General features: G+C 45.1%; 1 protein-coding gene across 2 annotated transcripts in view; it reads left to right on the plus strand.

Annotated features, from left to right (window-relative positions):
• Window positions 1–19,058, plus strand: part of TRANK1 (tetratricopeptide repeat and ankyrin repeat containing 1) — a 128,693-nt gene that overhangs the window by 46,548 nt on the left and 63,087 nt on the right. For both annotated transcript variants that reach the window (XM_026454883.1, XM_026454884.1), the window contains exons 3-8: window positions 3,881–4,007; window positions 7,899–8,049; window positions 11,741–11,859; window positions 15,198–15,281; window positions 15,798–15,936; window positions 18,211–18,342. In XM_026454883.1, coding sequence (XP_026310668.1) covers window positions 3,881–4,007; window positions 7,899–8,049; window positions 11,741–11,859; window positions 15,198–15,281; window positions 15,798–15,936; window positions 18,211–18,342 — 752 coding nt within the window. The remainder of the gene's footprint in view (window positions 1–3,880; window positions 4,008–7,898; window positions 8,050–11,740; window positions 11,860–15,197; window positions 15,282–15,797; window positions 15,937–18,210; window positions 18,343–19,058) is intronic.

Below are 19,058 nucleotides of genomic sequence, written 5' to 3' on the forward strand. Positions count from 1 at the left end.
AAAAAAAAAAAAAAAAATCAATAAATTTGCCAGGTACAGTGGCTCCCACCTGTAATCCCAGCACTTTGGAAGGCCGAGGTGGTCAGATCACCTGACTTCAGGAGTTCAAGACCAGCCTGGCCAACATGGTGAAACCCCATCTCTACTAAAAATATAAAATTAGTCGGGCGTAGTGGCGCATGACTGTAATCCCAGCTACTCGGGAGGCTGAGGCAGTAGAGTCACTTGATCATGGGAGGCAGATGTTACAGTGAGCTGAGGTGTGCCATTGCATTCCAGCCTCAGTGATAAGAGTGAAACTCTTTCTCAAAAACAGTAATAAAAAACGTCAGTAAATCTATTACATGTTGTATTTTTAAAGTATATTTTCCAAAACAAAAACTTGCACATTTCTGTAAATCTCCTTCTTAATGTCATGTCTCCGTAAAAGACAGCTGGCTTCTTACATCTGTATTCAGTCTGTTGCAATATCACATGTCATATAGCTTCTGGAAAACTCCCCATGTGAGTGTGAGGGAATGCGTATGAACAAGGCGCATGATGTCTTACTTATTGTATTAGTTTCCTGTTGCTGCTATAACAAGTTAACCACCAATTTAGGGCTTAAGGCAATACAAATTTATTCTCTTGCAGTTCTGAAGGTCAGGAGTTCTAAATGAGTATAATGGGGCTAAAACCAACGTGTTAGCAGGGCTGGTTCTTTGTGGAGGCTCTGAGGGCCTTCCTTGCCTTTCTCAGCTTTGAGTGGCGGTGTGTATTCTTTGGCTTGTGGCCCCTTCCTTTATCTTCAAAGCTTACCATCCCAGTCTCTGCTTCTGTCATCACCTTGCCTTCTCCTCAGCTGTGCTCATGTCTCTCTCTGTCTCTCATTCACAGAGACCCTTGTGATTTTATCATAATTCAGGACAATTTCTTATTCCTAAAATCCTTAAATTGATCATATCTGCTCATTGTTTGTTAATTACAGAAGTTTGTTTTTTCCATAAAAAGAACAGTATTTGGGGGCTATTATTCAGCTTACCACGACTGTGTAAGTATTTTCACCATGTGGATCACCTGCAGTGACCTTAAAGGTCCCCAGAAGTTCCCAGATCATCCTTTTGGAACAGGTGCAGTAGAGCAAGCAGAGGTTGGCATCTGTAGGGTGCACACAGCCTAAACTTATGCTAGGAAATGACACCAAATTAAATTACTGAAACACGGCTCCACCTCCCACTCCCATCTCCTTGATGTCTACACTCTAGTTGAGCTTGAGTTGAGTGTAATCAGCTTGTGTCTGCAGTTTCTGCAGTTCTGCCTCATCCTGGTACATACCAGAATTGCGTCAGAGCTGGGTCTAGAGATCCTCGATCAAGGCAAACATTCAGTTTTCTTAGAAGGAGGTAGTATTGTATAGTGGTTATGGTTGTAGACCGACCCCACACTATATGTGTTCAAAGCTCAGCTCCACCACTTACTGTGTGACCCCTACTGGGACTTCTGCCTGGACTGTCATATTGCCTTTTATGGGGCCTTTCTGACACTGTTCCCCTTGCCCATCGCCTGCTTCTGGCCTTCCTGCCGCAGCTAGCTAACGCTGAGACTCAGGTGCACGTGATTTACAGCGTACTTGCAGGAGAAAGGGGACTGAGGGAGGCAGGATGGCACAATGGAAGGCTCTAAGCAGGGATGGTGTCTAAACCAAGCAAGATTCACCTAATCCTATGGGAAGCTCTGGATCATGAATCGTACTGCAGAGCTGGTTCCACTTTGAGGCAAGGAGGTTAACCTTTTGATTCTCGTATCAGTCAGTCACTGGTTTTAGGCTGTCTGGCTCCCGGCAGTCATCCTAGGGAGTGGGGCTATATTAGTCTGCTTGCGCTGCCATAACAAAATAGCACAGACTGAGTGGCTTAAACAACAGAAATTTATTTCTCAAAGTTCTACAGGTTGGGAAGTCCAAGATCAAGCTGCCCCCTGTGGGGGCTGTCTTCCTGACATGTAGACGTTTGCCTTCTCGCTGTGTTACATGCAAAGAGGGAGAGAGCAAGCTGTCTAGTGTCTCTTCTTATTCCATCATGAGGACTCCACCCTCAGGACCTCATCTAAACGTAATTACCTCCCAACGGCTCCATGTTCAAATATTGTCACATTGAGGGTTAGGGCTTCAACACAGGGATTTTTTTTTTGGCAGTTGGGGGCAGGGGAAGTTCAGTCCATAGTGTGGGTGTAACCTCCTAGGGAGAGGGTAGCTCTCATTAGGCTGAGGATAAATCTCTGGAGAACAGGGTGCTGAGAACTTCTATTTGCAGCCAACAGACACTGCAGCTGGGAATGGCTGCACTGGCCAGAGTGTCTGGGACGGACACCATGGCATCTCTTACACTCGTGGTCACAGCTCCCTTGCTGATCCCTCACTGCCTGACCCACTGCCTCCTGTGTGCTTCTGGGGCCTCATCCCTTCACCTAGAGGGAATGTTGTGCCACGAAAGAAGCCAGACACAAAACATTGAGGGTGGGGACAGTAATGGAGATGATTTTTCCTTCGTTTATTAATATTTTTGTGCTTATCTGCATTGTCTACAGTGATTTTTGTATTATTCTACAGCGATTTGTATTACTTTTATAATTAAGATTTTTTTTTTCTTTTTTTTGAGATGGAGTCTTGCTCTGTTGCCAGGCTGCAGTGCAGTGGTGCAATCTTGGCTCACCGAAGCCTCTGCCTCCTGGGTTCAAGCGATTCTCCTGTCTCAGCCTCCCAAGTAGCTGGGACTACAGGTGTGCCCCACCATGCCCAGATAATTTTTTGTATTTTGGTAGAGATGGGGTTTCACCATGTTGGCCAGCATGGTCTCAAACTCCTTGCCTTGGCCTCGGCCTCCCAAAGTGCTGGGATTACAGGCATGAGCCACTGCGCCTGGCCTATTTAATATCTTAATTGTGTAATCCCAGCACCTTGGGAAGCTGAGGCAGGCGGATCACAAGGTCAGGAGTTTGAGACCATCCTGGCCAACATGGTGAAACCCCATCTCTACTAGAAATACAAAAATAAGCTGGGCGTGGTGGTGCGTGCCTATAGTCCCAGCTACTTGGGAGGCTGAGGCAGGAGAATCGCTTGAACTCAGGAGGCGGAGGTTGCAGTGAGTCAAGATTGCACCATTGCACTCCAGCCTGGGTGACAGAGCAAGACTCTGTCTCAAAGATATTAATAAAAAAAGAAGTCATAAGGCTTGCTTTTTTTATTTGTGTGTCTGACATTCCACTAGTAGCTGGGCTTCTCTTGACATATTGTGGTTTGCTTTGAATTTTCGTTCTTCTTCTGGCCTGGTTTCAGCAATAACTTGCAGCTATGTTATCTGTAGGCCAAGGCCAGAGCCATCCCTGCCCTGCTACGCTTTAAAGGGCCCTCCTTTGGCCACCTTCCAGCTGTGCCCCTCCTCATAGGCAGGAGTCTGTGGGGCCAGGGCCGTACTCACCCAGAGTTCTTGCCTCCCCTTTGGTCTACACTGTGGGTACGAAGACTATAGAATTCCCTGCCTTATAGGCCCTGCTCCCAGGGCCTGCACAGGCCTCTTACCTGCAGCCCATTCTTCTGAGGGCTGGCAATGGAGATGAAATGATTAAGCGTGGAGATCAGTGAGAGATGAAATCAACATGTTGAGAACGATTGTCTTTAAAACATGGGAGCAGAGTATTTGGGAGTGAGGAAGGACAGATTTATATATTGTAAATGTTCCAGGGTTTTTTGGGGTCTGGGAGACTGATCTGATAAACATGAATGAGTCATTTCCTACTGAAAACCCCCTTCCTGATGGCAGCAGCCAGCATCAAATGGGGGGGACTTCAAGGACTGTTTCCTGTATTTGCAGAACCATGACAGACCACCGGCTTGTTCTTACAGGATTCCCCCGAGGGACTTGGCTGTGCTGCTGTGCAATAAATCAAATGCATTTTTCAGCCTTGGGAAGTGGAATGAGGCATTTGTTGCTGCCAAGGAATGTCTCCAATGGGATCCAACCTACGTGAAGGTATTGGGTGGGAGGGTGAAGGTGTGGGGAGATGACTTGAGAGTATTGGGGTAGTGGATGAAGGTATGAAAGGATGAGTGAAGGTGTGGTGGGGCAGTGGCACCCGGGGGTGGCAGCTGCCTTCCTCTTAGCCTGCCTCTTTCCATTCCTTTTAAAAGTGGAAATGCTAGGAGTGCTTCTAGTTCAAATCTCTTCAGACAGATGCCCATGGGGCATGTGATCATTATCTGGAGAAGAGTAAAAACAGGGATCGCCTAGTGTTGAAATGCACTTTGTAGGAATGCACTTGCCCTCATAGAGGATGGAGCACAATGGAAATCACAGAGGAGCTTGTTTTGTTCTGATGTAGTTACACCCAAACTCATAATCTGTTCACTGTTCACGTTCTTTGCTGTTTGCAAGTTTCATTTGAGCAAAGCTTTACTTCAAATGCAAGCTGGGTGGATGACACAAAACCGATTCTTCAGGAGGCATTTCTTATAGTAGAAACCAGCTCTTTGGAGGGATCTTGGAAATTTGAGAGGTCAGTAAGACCCTTTACGGTTGCTAACAAAGGTCAATAAACATCATTTGGTTGTTTTTCCATCAAAAATGCCCTGAGTGCCACCCTTCATGGCACCTTTACTGTTTTTGGTGCCTCAAGGCAGACAAAAGGAGCAGAAGACTCATCCGAGCTCTTGAGTAGTTTGCATTCAATCTGGGGAGAAGAAGAACATTACAATCAGAGTCCTTAAATTCAATAGCCACTCTGGAGCATCTGAAGCAACACACAATGTGTGACTGCTAGAAACAAAATACAATGGGAAGGGAGTGGTGGTTTGACCTATAGAGTACTTTAAGAGAGGGATTTGGATATTTTACATAATAAGTGACACTGACTCTTAAACTTCTTGTTGGAGGATGAATACTTTAGAACAAGCTTGTCCAACCCCTGGCCCAGGACAGTTTTTAATGTGGCCCAACACATATTCATAAACTTTCTTAAAACATTGAGTTTTTTGCGGTTGTTTTTTTAAAGCTTGTCAGCTTATCATTAGTGTTAGTGGATCTTATGTGTAGCCCAAGACAATTCTCCTTCCGTATGACCCAGGGAAGCCAAAAGATTGGATACCTCTGCTTTAGAATTTATTGACTAGTTTTGAAAATGGGAGTGCATTCCTGGGAAATTTCTTCCCAAAGGCATTTTAGGATATTCCCAATCCTCTCACTGGGACAGTATTAATATTTGGGTTTTGCCCATATCCTGGAAGTGGAGGCTGTGACTGTGGCCCAAGGGACTTGATGCTGTTACATCAAGGGGCTTCTTCCTTGATTGGCCAAACCTGCAGCAGCCCCTGACAGCACAGCAACCAGGGCCACTTCCCAGCTCTTACCCAGAGCTCCTGGGAGTCTCTCTCCATCCTCTCTCCCCTTCCCCGCCGCCATTGTCCTCTATAGGGGAAGCAAAAAATTTTCCCTCTACCTTCTTTTGGTTTTGTGGCTGAGGCCCTGCAAATTAGATTGACAAGAGACAGATTAACAGGAGAAAAGCATACATATTTCATTAGATGTTAACTTTTATGTGTCAAAGGAATCTTTCTATAAAAGAAGTAAAGCTCCAAAAAATGTGGACAGGCCTGAGATCTTCTATGATATTTTTAATAAAGAATAATAAATTGTGGGGATGTGACAAGACAAAGGACAAGAGTTTTAGGTCTCTAGGGGCTGCAAACTGTGGGAAGGTATAGATATGTGGGAAAGTAATGGAAGATAAGGGTTATCTTAGCAAGATTTGTTCAGGCCAGTCTTTGTGCTCAATTTCTCTCTTCTTCATGGCCATGAAACTTCCCTGGGAGAAGAGATTTATGGCAGTCCTCATTTCTTCAGAGTTTCTGCTTTTTAGTCAGTTAAGTGAAGTTCAGGGGAGGCTTCTTTCTGCATCTGTTGAATCTCAGATACCTTCAGCTCGAAATAATCCTTATGCCAAAGTGGCATATTTTAGAGTGGAATATTCTGATCCCCTTCATCTTCCTCAAAACAAACAAACAAACAACAACAACAACAACAAAAAAAACAAAAAAAAATCTTGAATCTGAGGAAGGCAAAGAAATGGGAGATTCTCTACCAGCTTGCCTGGTTAGAAAAAACAAAACACAACTTTTTTCCCCTCCTCTCTTTGTTATTTGAGGTCCTCAGACTTTCAAAATGAAAGTTAAAACAAGTAATTAAATAGTCAGAAATTTGGCGTTATGTGAAATTTTAAAGTACTTCCTTTTTTATGAACCCAGTTGGTGGACACCTGTTATCTTCTTCTTCCTTTTTTTTTTTTTGTGACAGGGTCTTGCTTTGTCACCCAGGCTGGAGCCTCACCTCATGGGCTCATGTGATCCTTCTCCCTCAGCCTCTGAAATAGCTGGTACTACAGGCTTGCACCACCATGTCCAGCTAATTAAAAAAATTTTTTTTTGTAGAGACAGGGTCTCACTATGTTTCCCAGACTGGTCTTGAACTCCTAGGCTCAAGCAATCCTCCTGCCTTGGCCTCCCAAAGTGCTGGAATTACAGGCCTGAATCACTGCACCCGGCCTTCTTTCATCTTAGACAGAAAATTGTTTTGGTAAATCCCTGATGCTGATTCAGGTGATCAATGTGAGGTAGGCAATTGCATTTTATTCCCATTTGAGAGTCATATTATTTGTATATAGGCAAAACTAGACCATTTTCTTCTATTGATCATTGTAATTTTCTTCTTTCTATAGAAATAAAATATTTATTTGGACTCTTGTGAATATCGCTTATAATGTAGAACTCAGAAAATCTCAGTGTTTGTCATTACAATTTGTTTTCTTATGCACCCAGTAGAAATTGTATTTACTTTGAAAGGGACAGGAAAAACACCTTTGTTTTCATGTCAGTCTCATTCTTTTCCTGAACACCAATCAAAGGACTGTTTTCATTCTTCTGTTCTGACCCAAGCTGTGACTTGCAATATAAATAAATGCATAAGGCCAGGTGCAGTGGCTCACTTGAACTGCACCCTGGCCTCATAATCCGAGCAGTTTGGGAGGCCAAGGCAGGAAGATTGCTTGAGGCCAGGAGTTCAAGACCAGTTTGGGCAAAATAACAAGACTTTGTCTCTACAAAAAATGGAAAAATTATCTGGGCATGGTGGTGCACACCTGTAGTCCTAGCTACTTGGGAGGCTAGGCTGAGAGGTTAGTTTGAGCCCAGGAGTTAGAGGGTAGCAGTGAGCCAGGATCATGCCACTACACTCCAGCCTAGGTGATAGGGCAAGATCCTGTCCCAATCAGTCAATAACAGACCAACCAACCAGAGATGTAACTGGAAGCAGACCTGCTTTCTTCTCTCTGTGTCATATGTTAGATGCTATTTAAGTCATGCATTTGAAAGTGATTCTTTTCTTGGCAGTTAAATGACAGAGCAATGTGGCACAGAATATAATGTGGAAACCCTGTATCCAGTGTTGGTTAGAAATCCCTGTTTACATAAAAGTAAGACAGGATATGAGTCTGTTGCCCAGGCTGGAGTTCAGTAGCACAACTGTAGCTCACTGCAGCCTCGATCTTCTGGGCTCAAGCAATCCTCTCACCTCCGCCTCCTGAGTAGCTAGGACTACAAGGTACATGCCACTATGCCCAGCTAATTTTTCTTTTCTTTTTAGTAGAGACAAGGTCTCACTATGTTGCCCATGCTGGCCTGCAACTCCTGAGCTCAAGCGATCCTCCTGCCTTGATCTCTCAAAGTGTTAGGATTACAGGCATGAGCCACTGTGCCCAGTCAGACGTGAGACTTTTAGAGTTGGATTTCCCATGTTGCCAATCTTGTTTTTTCTTTCACCAGCAGGCTAAAGGAGATGTGATACATGACAGTTTTGCTTTTTATCATGTTCCAGGGATACTACCGAGCTGGTTATTCCTTGCTGAGGTTACACCAGTCTTACGAAGCCGCTCGCATGTTTTTTGAGGGTCTGCGGCTTGTGCAGAGAAGCCAAGACCAGGCACCGGTTGCTGATTTCCTTGTTGGAGTCTTCACCACTATGAGCAGTAAGTTGGAACTGGGGAAACTTTTGGTTAAGTCCTTGCTATTTTATTCGAATAGCTCCTGGGGACTCAGGCTCATGGGGAGATAATTTCTGGGTGTTTCTTTGTGGCTGATTTATGTAGTTTAATGAAACTAGTTCACACATTAGAAAGCATTTTGGACGCTTCGGTGGCTTCTGCCTTTGTGAAAACAATGAGGTACTTTTTGCATAAATAACTAAAAGTTTTGGGTGTTTGGTTTCTTTCTTTCTTTTTTTTTTTGAGACGGGGTCTCACTTAGTCGCCAGGCTGGAGTGCAGTGACACAATCTCGGCTCACTGCAACCTCCGCCTCCCGGATTCAAGCGATCCTCCTGCCTCAGCCTCCCGAGTGGCTGGGATTACAGGCACATGCCACCACACCCAGCTAATTTTTTGTATTTTTAGTAGAGATGGGGTTTCGCCATATTGGCCAGGATGGCCTTGATATCTTGACCTCGTGATCCGCCTGCCTTGGGCTCCCAAAGTGCCAGGATTATAGGTGTGAACCACCCTGCCCGGCTGGTTTCAGACTTCTTAAGTGTTTTGTGTTGCTATTCATAGGGATTTCCGTATTTATACTACTCACCTGATGTGACTTTTGCTGTTTTCTGTGATTTTTCTTTTCCTTTTTTTTTTTGAGACGGAGTTTCACTCTTGTTGCCCAGGCTGGAGTGCAATGGCGTGATCTTTGCTCACTGCAACCTCTGTTTCCCGGGTTCAAAGGAGTCTCCTGCCTCAGCCTCCTGAGTAGCTGGGATTACAGGTGCCCCCACCCTGCCTGGCTAACTTTTTGTATTTTTAGGAGAGATGGGGCTTCACCATGTTGGCCAGGCTGGTCTTAAACTCCTGACCTCAGGTAATCCACCTGCCTTGGCCTCCCAAAGTGCTGAGATTATAGGCATAAGCCACCGTGCCTGGTATTTTCTGTGTTTTTTCACATGTATTTTTCCACTCTATTGAGAAAATATTTGTTTGCTATGAAAATAACCTGGAAGGGTTGATGGAGGGTCCTGTGAAAGCTGATAATGGGTGCTCTGTGTCAGGGTTGTGAAGCTCACTGCCTGGCACTGCAGAATCAGCAGAGGACTCATGTGTTCAGCCTAGCAGGGAGGGGAATCTTTTGTGTCACTGCATCAAGCTACTACTTTAATGACCTGGCCTAAGTCATAGCTTTGTCAGTGGCCTGGATAAGGCAAAACCAGAAACTGGTAAAGCGCAGCGTAATAAACTTCACTCCTTGCCAGTGATGGTGCCATCTAAAGAACTGCCAATACCTAGGCTGTTGTTTTTAAATATGGTGTTTGATCAAATTTAAGTTGCACTAAGATGTGCTGTTAATTTATGCTGTGCCATTGAGAGACAATATTGATTGTAAGACATATCCTGATTTCAGAGATGTTAGAATATGAAAAATGGCACATGTTAGAATTTCTGAAAAATGGTCTTTGTCTTTTAAATTTGGGGAAACCACAGTTGACAATTGATAGACTGTTATCAATCAAACTGTTCCCATTGCAGTTGTGGGAAAGCAACTTTTGTGGTCTGTTGGTGGAATCCCACAGATTTTGACAAGTTCGGTACAGAGAGGGGACCAGAGGAGTAGCAGGCAGTGGGAAGGAGTTAGAGGCAGGTGCAGCCATGTCCCCTAGACACGGAAGTAGAAGGTCTCTTGATAGGTGCTGATGAGTCACAGCTCTTCAGCCAGTCTTTTGCCAACAGTGGTCAGGGCTGGTTTCATTTTCTTCCTAACCCGATGACTTGGCCTGCACTTCCCCATTGCCTTCTCTGCATCTTTTTTTTTTTTTTTTTTTTTTTTTGAGATGGAGTCTTGCTCTGTTGCCCAGGCTGGAGTGCAGTGGTGCAATCTAGGCTCACTGCAACCTCGGACTCCCAGGTTCAAGAGATTCTCCTGCTTAAGCCTTCTGAGTAGCTGGGACTGCAGGTGCGTGCCACCATGCCCAGCTAATCTTTGTATTTTTAGTAGAGCTGGGGTTTCAGTATGTTGGCCAGGCTGGTCTCGAACTCCTGACCTCAGGGGATCCACCTGCCTCGGCCTCCCAAAGTACTGGGATTACAGGCATGAGCCACTGCACCCGGTTTCTCTGAATCTTTTTTAAATTTTTTTTGAGATGGAGTTTCACTCTTTTCCCCCAGGCTGAAGTGCAATGGCACGATCTCTGCTCACTGCAACCTCCAGCTCCTGGGTTCAAGTGATTCTCCTGCCTCAGCGTCCCTAATAGCTGGTATTACAGGCTCTGCCACCACGCCCAGCTAATTTTTGTTTTTCTAGTAGAGATGGGCTTTCACCCTGTTGGCCAGGCTGGTCTCAAACTCCTGACCTCAGGTGATCTGTCTGCCTTGGCCTCCCAAAGTGCTGGGATTACAGGTGTGAGCCACCACACCCGGCCGTCTGCATCTTTTAAATGTCACTATTCTGTCAGAAGCCAGGCCAGAGTTATAGGAATTCCAAACAACTGCTTCTTGATGACTGCCCCGGTGGTTTTCATTCTGCCCGCAACCTGAAAGGCGGCAGTTAATAGGACTTCTTAGGACAATGCATCCAATACTTTATTTACCAAAGCACTCCTTTTTGGAAGGTAAAGAAATTGGCGTGGCCCAGTTTCTAAATTTTGAAAATACATTTATGGGAAACTTTGTATCTTTTCATATGGTATACGTTTGTTTTGATATTTACTTATTTTTTGAAATTAATAACCTTGGCCGGGCGCAGTGGCTCAAGCCTGTAATCCCAGCACTTTGGGAGGCCGGGACGGGCGGATCACGAGGTCAGGAGATCGAGACCATCCTGGCTAACATGGTGAAACCCCGTCTCTACTAAAAACTACAAAAAAAAAAAAACTAGCCAGGTGAGGTGGCGGCGCCTATAGTCTCAGCTACCTGGGAGGCTGAGGCAGGAGAATGGCGTGAACCCGGGAGGCGGAGCTTGCAGTGAGCTGAGATCCGGCCACTGCACTCCAGCCTGGGTGACAGAGCGAGATTCCGTCTCAAAAAAAAAAAAAAAAAAAAAAAATTAATAACCTTGGAAGAGGTGCCAAGTTATTCTGACTCTTGACCTGTCCCCTTGGACATTCTCATCCATGAATTTGAGAAATGTGGTTGGAGGATCACAAGGTGCAATAGGTCAATAGGCCACCAGGTCAGAAGAATGTGTATTGATGACAAGAGTTGGTAGATCTGGGTTCCAGTCTTATTTCTTGTCATGAACTAACTGCATGATATGCCATGAAACCTATCTTCATTTGTCATAGTTTCTAATGTTTTGGGTAACAATAATATTTGTCACATTTTTCTTAAAGGAAATGAGTATTGTAACTTAAGCTTCCATTTCCTCCTCTATAAGTGGAGATAATAGGCACTTAGTGGCTTGTTTGAGGGATTAAATATAAGCATGTATCACTGGGCTTGGTAACTAGAAAGGCAAAGCGAATGTTAATTATGCTGCCTAACTCTTAGGGGATTGATTTTATGATGAACTAGAAATAATGGCCACTTCAATCAATCATAAAGGGCTTCATACTACTTTGAAAATGCCTTTCTTTTGGGTATCTTTAATTTACCATTTGTCTATGTGTGAACTTAATTGGAGGACCTTTTCCGAAATGCTGTAGACCTTCCCTACATTAAAATCCCTAAATTCTGAAACTTTCTTTCAGGTGACTCCATTGTTTTGCAAAGTTTCTTGCCTTGCTTTGATCATATTTTCACAACTGGATTCCCAACAGAAGTGTGGCAATCTGTAATAGAAAAGTTGGCAAAGAAGGGATTATGGCATGTAAGTAAAAGGAGATGGCTCTCTCATGGGGAGAGTACATTCTTGATTAAATGATTTCTTTCCATTGGCATTGAGGGATTGTAATTTATTATTTGTTGATCTTGATGCCAGGATAAATTTTTATTTTTATTTTTATTTTTTATTTTATTTTTTTGAGACGGAGTCTCGCTCTGTCGCCCAGGCTGGAGTGCAGTGGCCAGATCTCAGCTCACTGCAAGCTCTGCCCCCTGGGTTTACGCCATTCTCCGGCCTCAGCCTCCGGAGTAGCTGGGACTACAGGCGGCTGCCACCTCGCCCGGCTCGTTTTTTGTATTTTTTAGTAGAGACGGGGTTTCACCGTGTTAGCCAGGATGGTCTCGATCTCCTGACCTCGTGATCCGCCCGTCTTGGCCTCCCAAAGTGCTGGGATTACAGGCTTGAGCCACCGCGCCCGACCGCCAGGATAAATTTTTAACTAGGACATCATTAAAGGTGAAAAATCTTTGAGATAGATTAATTAACCAGTTTCCATTTATTTTTAAAAATGGGCAAAGCACTTAGACTGTGGTAACCTCACTCCTTGCTCTGTGTCAACCGTCATTAAAGAAATGTAAAGTACAGGTGCTAATGGTAATGTGGAATGAGAAAAACAAAGCTGTGTGTTCATTTTCACAATCATTTTTTATACTGCATTAGCTAGTGTGTGCCCAGATGACCTATCTGGGCTGCTCACAAGGGTTCCCATGTGGTTTTGAGGGACTGCTAACATTTGGATAGTGGCTAAGTGAGGTTGTAGGACCTGAACCCAGGGCCAGGAATCCATGGAATGGAGGAGTGGGTGGACTCTGGAGGCCTGGGCTTCAGTGCCACACAGATGTGTCCTTGAATCAGAATCCCCCACTTACTATTTTGGGCTAATTACTTACCCTTTGAGTCTTATTTCCTCATTTGTAAGTTGCATTATATAAACCTATTTCTCAGAGTTTTGGTGAGAATCAAATAATGGAGAAGAGCACCTATCAGGTAATGTTTGTTGAAGGCTTACAGTGCCAGGCATTGAGCTGAGGGGTTTTATAATACGTGGCATATTCTAAGTACCCAGTGAATAGTAGTTATCATTGGTGATAGGCTGTAAGTGCTCATGAGAATGGGCTGGCCAAAGCTAGGAGTTTGGTTAGAACAGGTCTGCTGGGCTTTCTAAAGCTGGGCAGTCCCGAAAAGTCAGCAAAAGCAAAGCCAACCTATTAAGGACTCCTGATCCTAGCAGATTGGATGACTTCAGAGTAGAGAATTCTTAAATTTTGGACAAGGTAATGGATTCTATTGGAAATGTAATGAAATCTATGGGGCTGTCTTGTCATGCACTGATAATTATGTGTATAGTTTCAGGGGGTTCATGGGAAACCTCCTGGAGTCCAGCCGTGGGCTCCCTGAAGCTTACCCCTATATTAAAAAATCTTGGGAGGGCAGGCAGCAGGGATGAGGAAGGCAGACTGAACTCTTGGGGAAGCAGTAGTCAGAAATCCAGGGTCCTGTTAAAAGACATTTGAGATCTTTTCTCTCTTTCGATAAGGTAGCTGGACTAAGAGATCTATAAGGATCCTTCCAGCTTAATTTTTTAAAAAGTTTTGAAGTTCTGTGATTCCAAGTGCTAGGGTAGATCTGTGAGTAGGAGGCCTTAGGCCTCATTAGCAGGAAGATAGTTTACTTTACTGTACTCAGGGAAAGAACCTTGTCCTCTCTTCCCAGTGTGGGATGGACATGAATAGAGCTCCATGGCCTAGGTAGAGAATGAGAGAATGGGAGACAGGCAACTCCTAATAGATTATTATCCCAGCCAGTCAAGGGAGGGCCCAGGAATCCAGCCCAAGTGGCAGGTCCAACATCCTACCTGCAGTGAGGCTCTGGTAATTCCCAAATACTGCAGACAGAAGCATCTTTTTAAAGGCCAGCAATCTGGACCACTAGAATGCTGAACTTATCACGTGGGGTTGAGTGTGGGCATCAAGGCTTGTTTAGGGCAAAAAGTTAAGAATGGGCATCACAGAGGTTGCAGTGAGCTGAGATTGCACGGATGCACTGTAGCCTGGGCAACAAGAGTGAGACTCCATCTCAAAAAAAAAAAAGGGGTATCAATCTGAAAGAAACTAGAAGCGAGATGTGGCCATGGGCTCAGTTCCTGTGGTCCTAAGTCCACTGGCAAGAGCCATACATGAGAGAGGTTGGAGCTGAGACTGGGTCCCCAGTCATGGTCATAACAGAGCCGGGAATTCTTAGACCTGTTAGCATACCTGAATGATCTCAGTAGGGGTTTCTCAGGATGTGCTGTGAGATCTATGAAAACTGTCTTAACTTCTCTGGAATTTAGTCTCTTCAGCAACTTTAGATAGGGTCAGTAGTTTAACAACTGGGTCTCTGAAAAGAAAAGGTCCCAATTTGTAGCATTTGCTAATTTTGGTCATGTAAATACTCTCACCATGGCCAATTTCCAGCTACTAATATGACATACAAGACTTGGAGTTGGCCGGGCGCGGTGGCTCAAGCCTGTAATCCCAGTACTTTGGGAGGCCGAGACGGGCAGATCACGAGGTCAGGAGATCGAGACCACCCTGGCTAACACGGTGAAACCCCGTCTCTACTAAAAATACAAAAAAAAAATTAGCCGGGCGAGGTGGCCGGCGCCTGTGGTCCCAGCTCCTTGGGAGGCTGAGGCAGGAGAATGGCGTGAACCCGGGAGGCGGAGCTTGCAGTGAGCTGAGATCCGGCCACTGCACTCCAGCCTGGGTGACAGAGCAAGACTCCGTCTCAAAAAAAAAAAAAAAAAAAAAAGACTTGGAGTTAGGAACAGATGTGTATCGTCAGCTCAGTAGCTGATAGGAGCTGGCTCCAGCATACCATTTGACAGGGTCTAATGGGCTCCAAGTACTTGGGGCTTTTAGAATGCTGATGTGCTGAATGATTGGGATAGGGTATTTCTAAAGGATTTGAGTCTTCCACTTGTTAAGCCTTAAGAACTTGGCAGGGAATTATTACTCTTTTTTTTTTTTTTTTTAAATCCCATTGCAACTATACTGTGAAATACTGCATGACATCATCTGCTCCTGTCCTCAGCAGGCTTTGAGGAAGTGTGGAGAGGCCTTAGTCCTCAGCAGGAACAGGAAGTTGGCTAGACAGAGACTCTGATTGTCACAGCAAATAGCAGAAAAACTTGGCAAGCACTTTAAAAAAAGACAAAGCTAGAGAGTGGTTTTTTTTTTTTTTTTTTGCTTGTTTTAAAGCTTAAAATAACTTTTTTGCTTTAATAACCCATGTGGAGAACATTATTATTCCAGCCTTTTCTTCTTGTCTTCTCCCACCAGTCATTTCTACTTCTGTCAGCAAAAAAAGACCGATTACCAAGAAATATTCATGTCCCAGAGTTATCACTGAAAAGTCTCTTTGAGGTAAGGTGATTTTTTGTTTTTTTGGAAACTGAGTCTCGCCCTTTTGCCCAGGCTGGAGTGCAGTGGCACGATCTCAGCTCACTGCAACCTCCGCCTTGTGGTTCAAGCAATTCTCCCTGCTTCAGCCTCCCGAGTAGCTGGGATTACAGGCGCCTACCACAATGCCCTGCTAATTTTTGTATTTTTTGGTAGAGATGGAGTTTCACCATGTTGGCCAGGCTGGTCTTGAACTCCCGACCTCAGGTGATCCACCCACCTTGGCCTCCCAAAGTGCTGGGATTACAGGTGTGAGCCACTGCGCCTGGCCTTGTAAGGTGATTTCTGGAAACATAACTTCCTTGTGTCCGGTACTTTCTCCTTCAGCTGCCTTACCACAAATTTGTTTTTAATAATAATCCTAGGCTTGGACCACAGCTAATCCAAGTGTTACTGATTCCATACTTTATGGGTAAAGGAGTTTGAAGCTTCATATTGATTAGTGACTTCCATAATTTCTCTTGTGTGTTTTTCCCCCAGAAATACGTTTTCATTGGACTTTATGAGAAGATGGAACAAGTGCCCAAGTTAGTCCAGTGGCTCATCTCCATTGGTGCAAGTGTTGAGACTATAGGACCGTATCCCCTTCATGCCCTCATGCGACTCTGTATCCAAGCCAGTAAGTCTTCTCGCTGTTTTCCACCCTCCAAGCTGCCCTTCCAGCCGAATTCTGGGACTTTGTTGAGCTCAAGTGAAACTAGAATTAAGCCACCTGAATGCAGACCGTTTGAATATTCAAATGATTTAGTTATTCAAGGAAGGAAGCCGCAGGGAAGTCGTAACATTTTTATCTTTCCTGGCACCTAGTAGCTGCAGGAGGTCCAAACGGAAAGGATTCTGTGTTTCTAGACAGATCCTGGCAGGAGGGTGGAGCCCTGGTACCCAAGGAAGGAACTTAGGACGGACAGCTGTTGCTGGGCAACACTCCCAGGAGACCTGCAGAGTTTCCTCCTTCCGGCATAGGCAGCTTTGGTCTTTTTCTCTAGGTTCATCTTCATTCTAGCCCAGAGGGCTGACGGGTGTGTTGTGGGACACATAACACAGTCCCTTGGCTGGGGGGATCCCAAGTGAGACATGAGCTATTGCTGATACAGTTTGGTTGTGCTTCTTTTAAAAGACTGCGAGTTTCGTGAAGTTCTTTTTTAAGCTTTGCCATCTGGTTATAGGATTTAACTTTAAAAATATTTTTATTTTATCATTAACACACACACACACACTTTAGATAGAAGTTTGTTTTTCTTTCCAAGCACACGTGGCATCACTGTGGGACATTCACCCCTAGCATTTTAACGCCAGAAGGGGCCAAGAGAACTTGTCCAGTCTACCTGTTGTAGGCTGTATCATCTCCCCAGGAATGGGGGAGCGGGAGGTGGCCATGGGCTTGAGGCCTGGGACCCCTGTCTTTGCTGTAGCCAGATTTGTCCTGCTGTTATTCGTTTCATATAGTGGGGAATTTATAAGATATATATATATGTATATTTAGAGACTGAGTCTCACTCTATTGCCCAGGCTGGAGGAGTGCAGTGACGTGATATTGGCTCGCTGCACTGCAGCCTTTGCCTCCTGGGTTCAGGTGATTCCCCTGCATCAGCCTCCCAAGTATCTGAGATTACAGGTGCCCGTCACCACGCCTGGGTAATTTTTGTATTTTTAGTAGAGACGGGGTTTCACCATGTTGGCCAGGCTGGTCTCAATTTTCTGATCTCAAGTGATCCACCCGCCTCAGCCTCCAAAAGTGCTGGGATTACAGGTGTGAGCCTCACCATGCCTGGCCAAGAGATTTTATTCTTACACAGAGATTGGTAGATAAAACATTTAAAAGTAAAGCCTGATTCAAAGCTACTTAATCTAATCCTCCCAGTTTCAAGTGAGGAAACTGGGATGCAGAGAAGTGTGGCTCTGGTTATGAATGTCATGGTTCCCCATTGCGTCTCCTTTTAAGTTAGTTCCTGTGATTGTAGGGGGTATCAGTAAGATTGAGCCTTCAAGTTGGTAAGTTTTAATACTTCATTTGTTTCTCAGAGAACTCTGACATGGTAACAAATGGGCGTCCAAAGAGTTGGCAGAGGTTTGTGGCTTTCCTAGATCTCAGGAACTCCAAGGAAGGAATTGAATATATATGTCCTAAGGATAGTAATGCAGTAGGGTAATCTCATCAGAGATACTGGCTTGATTATTAAAGTGGAGGCTGTTGCGCCTCACCCAGATCCTCTTTGCCACCAACCCCCTCACCCCCACCTGCTGTCAATGTTAGCTGCTAACAACTCACAGCTGGCCCCTTGGGCAGAGCATTGCTCTTTGTCAACAGAAACCACTTCCCAGAGAGGTTTTCTCTGGACCTTGGCTCTCTCCCTGAGTGCATTCTGTAGCTCTTGATTGACTGACATGGGGATTCAAAAGGCAGCCCCAGTGCCTCAAGGTGGGTCTAGGCTGTGGTGCATTCCTGCTGCAGAGCTGCTCATGAGGTCAGGCTGGAGTGACCCTACTAGGATTACTACCTTGCTTAGCTGCTTCCCCTACCTGTCCTGCCTCCCTCGCTCTTTCTCGTGCCATCTCTAGCTCAGTCACATGTGCTCTTTCTTGTGCTATCTCTAGCTCAGTCACATGTATAAGAATCCCTATCTCAGGCTTCTAGGGAACCTGACCTATGTTGATTCTGGGTCGCTTTCTATAACTCATCCTCTTACTTGACAAACGCCTGTGTCTCCCCACACCTGTTTGTGGTGAGTGGAAATGTATGTTGTATTCCTCATTTGGTTACCTTAGTGTGGTCCACGTTGACTTGCTTTGCTGATTTTCTTTCTTTCTTTTTAATCTATTGCTGCTGCACAAATGAACTTTGCTGACTTTCTGTATGTGGAAAACATTAGTAAGTCATTCTAATTCCCTTCAGGGGAAAACCATCTTTTCCGGTGGTTAATGGATCACAAGCCCGAGTGGAAAGGCCGCATTAACCAGAAGGACGGGGATGGCTGCACTGTCCTGCACGTCGTCGCTGCCCACTCCCCAGGATACCTCGTCAAGCGTGAGTAGTGGCAACTCACTACTCACAGTAGTGACTTCAAGTGTCAGAGGGTGCGCTGTGGCTGGCTGGTGTCAGGCTTTGAGGACCCACAACTGCCTTGTTTTACCCATTCTATCCCTAGCTGGTTCAGCGGGCTAAACTTCCCCTTGAACTAAACTTGAGTTTGGTCGGTGGGTGGGTAAGCTGTATGCAGAAAGAAAGTGAGGTGAGAGAAGGAAGAATTGCTGGGCTTCAAGTGCTCTTTCACCTTGAAATGGCTCTGTGGGGTTGAATGGTTTCAAGAAAATGGGCTCCTGGCGGCCTTTGTTCCCTCCTTCATCACATGGTTACTCATTTTATTTTATGCCAAGTCTGTGTTAGCTGCCAGAGAGGAATTATGAACCGAACTACACATGGTTCTGCCTTCATGGCACTTAGAATCTAACACAGGGATTGCATCTTCCCTTACCTGCTGGGGCCAGACCGGGCACATGAGGGAGTGAGGCTGGCACATGCGAGGAGAAGCTGGTTCTTCTGACACCGGTGCACCCTGTTAGCCTGGGAAGCAGGAAGGCTGTGTTCACTCTTACAGAGCTCTCTGATGTCACTCACTTTTCTTGAAACTCTCAGACCCCTCAGTTTTTGCTTTCTGTTTGGGACAGAGAAGAACATACTATTTCCCATAATGATAATGGACTCTCAGCCTCTGTGGAAGGGAGGTGACAGGGAGTGGTGAG

The sequence above is a fragment of the Piliocolobus tephrosceles genome, chromosome 2 (assembly GCF_002776525.5).
Source record: "Piliocolobus tephrosceles isolate RC106 chromosome 2, ASM277652v3, whole genome shotgun sequence".
Taxonomy (NCBI): Eukaryota; Metazoa; Chordata; class Mammalia; order Primates; family Cercopithecidae; genus Piliocolobus; species Piliocolobus tephrosceles.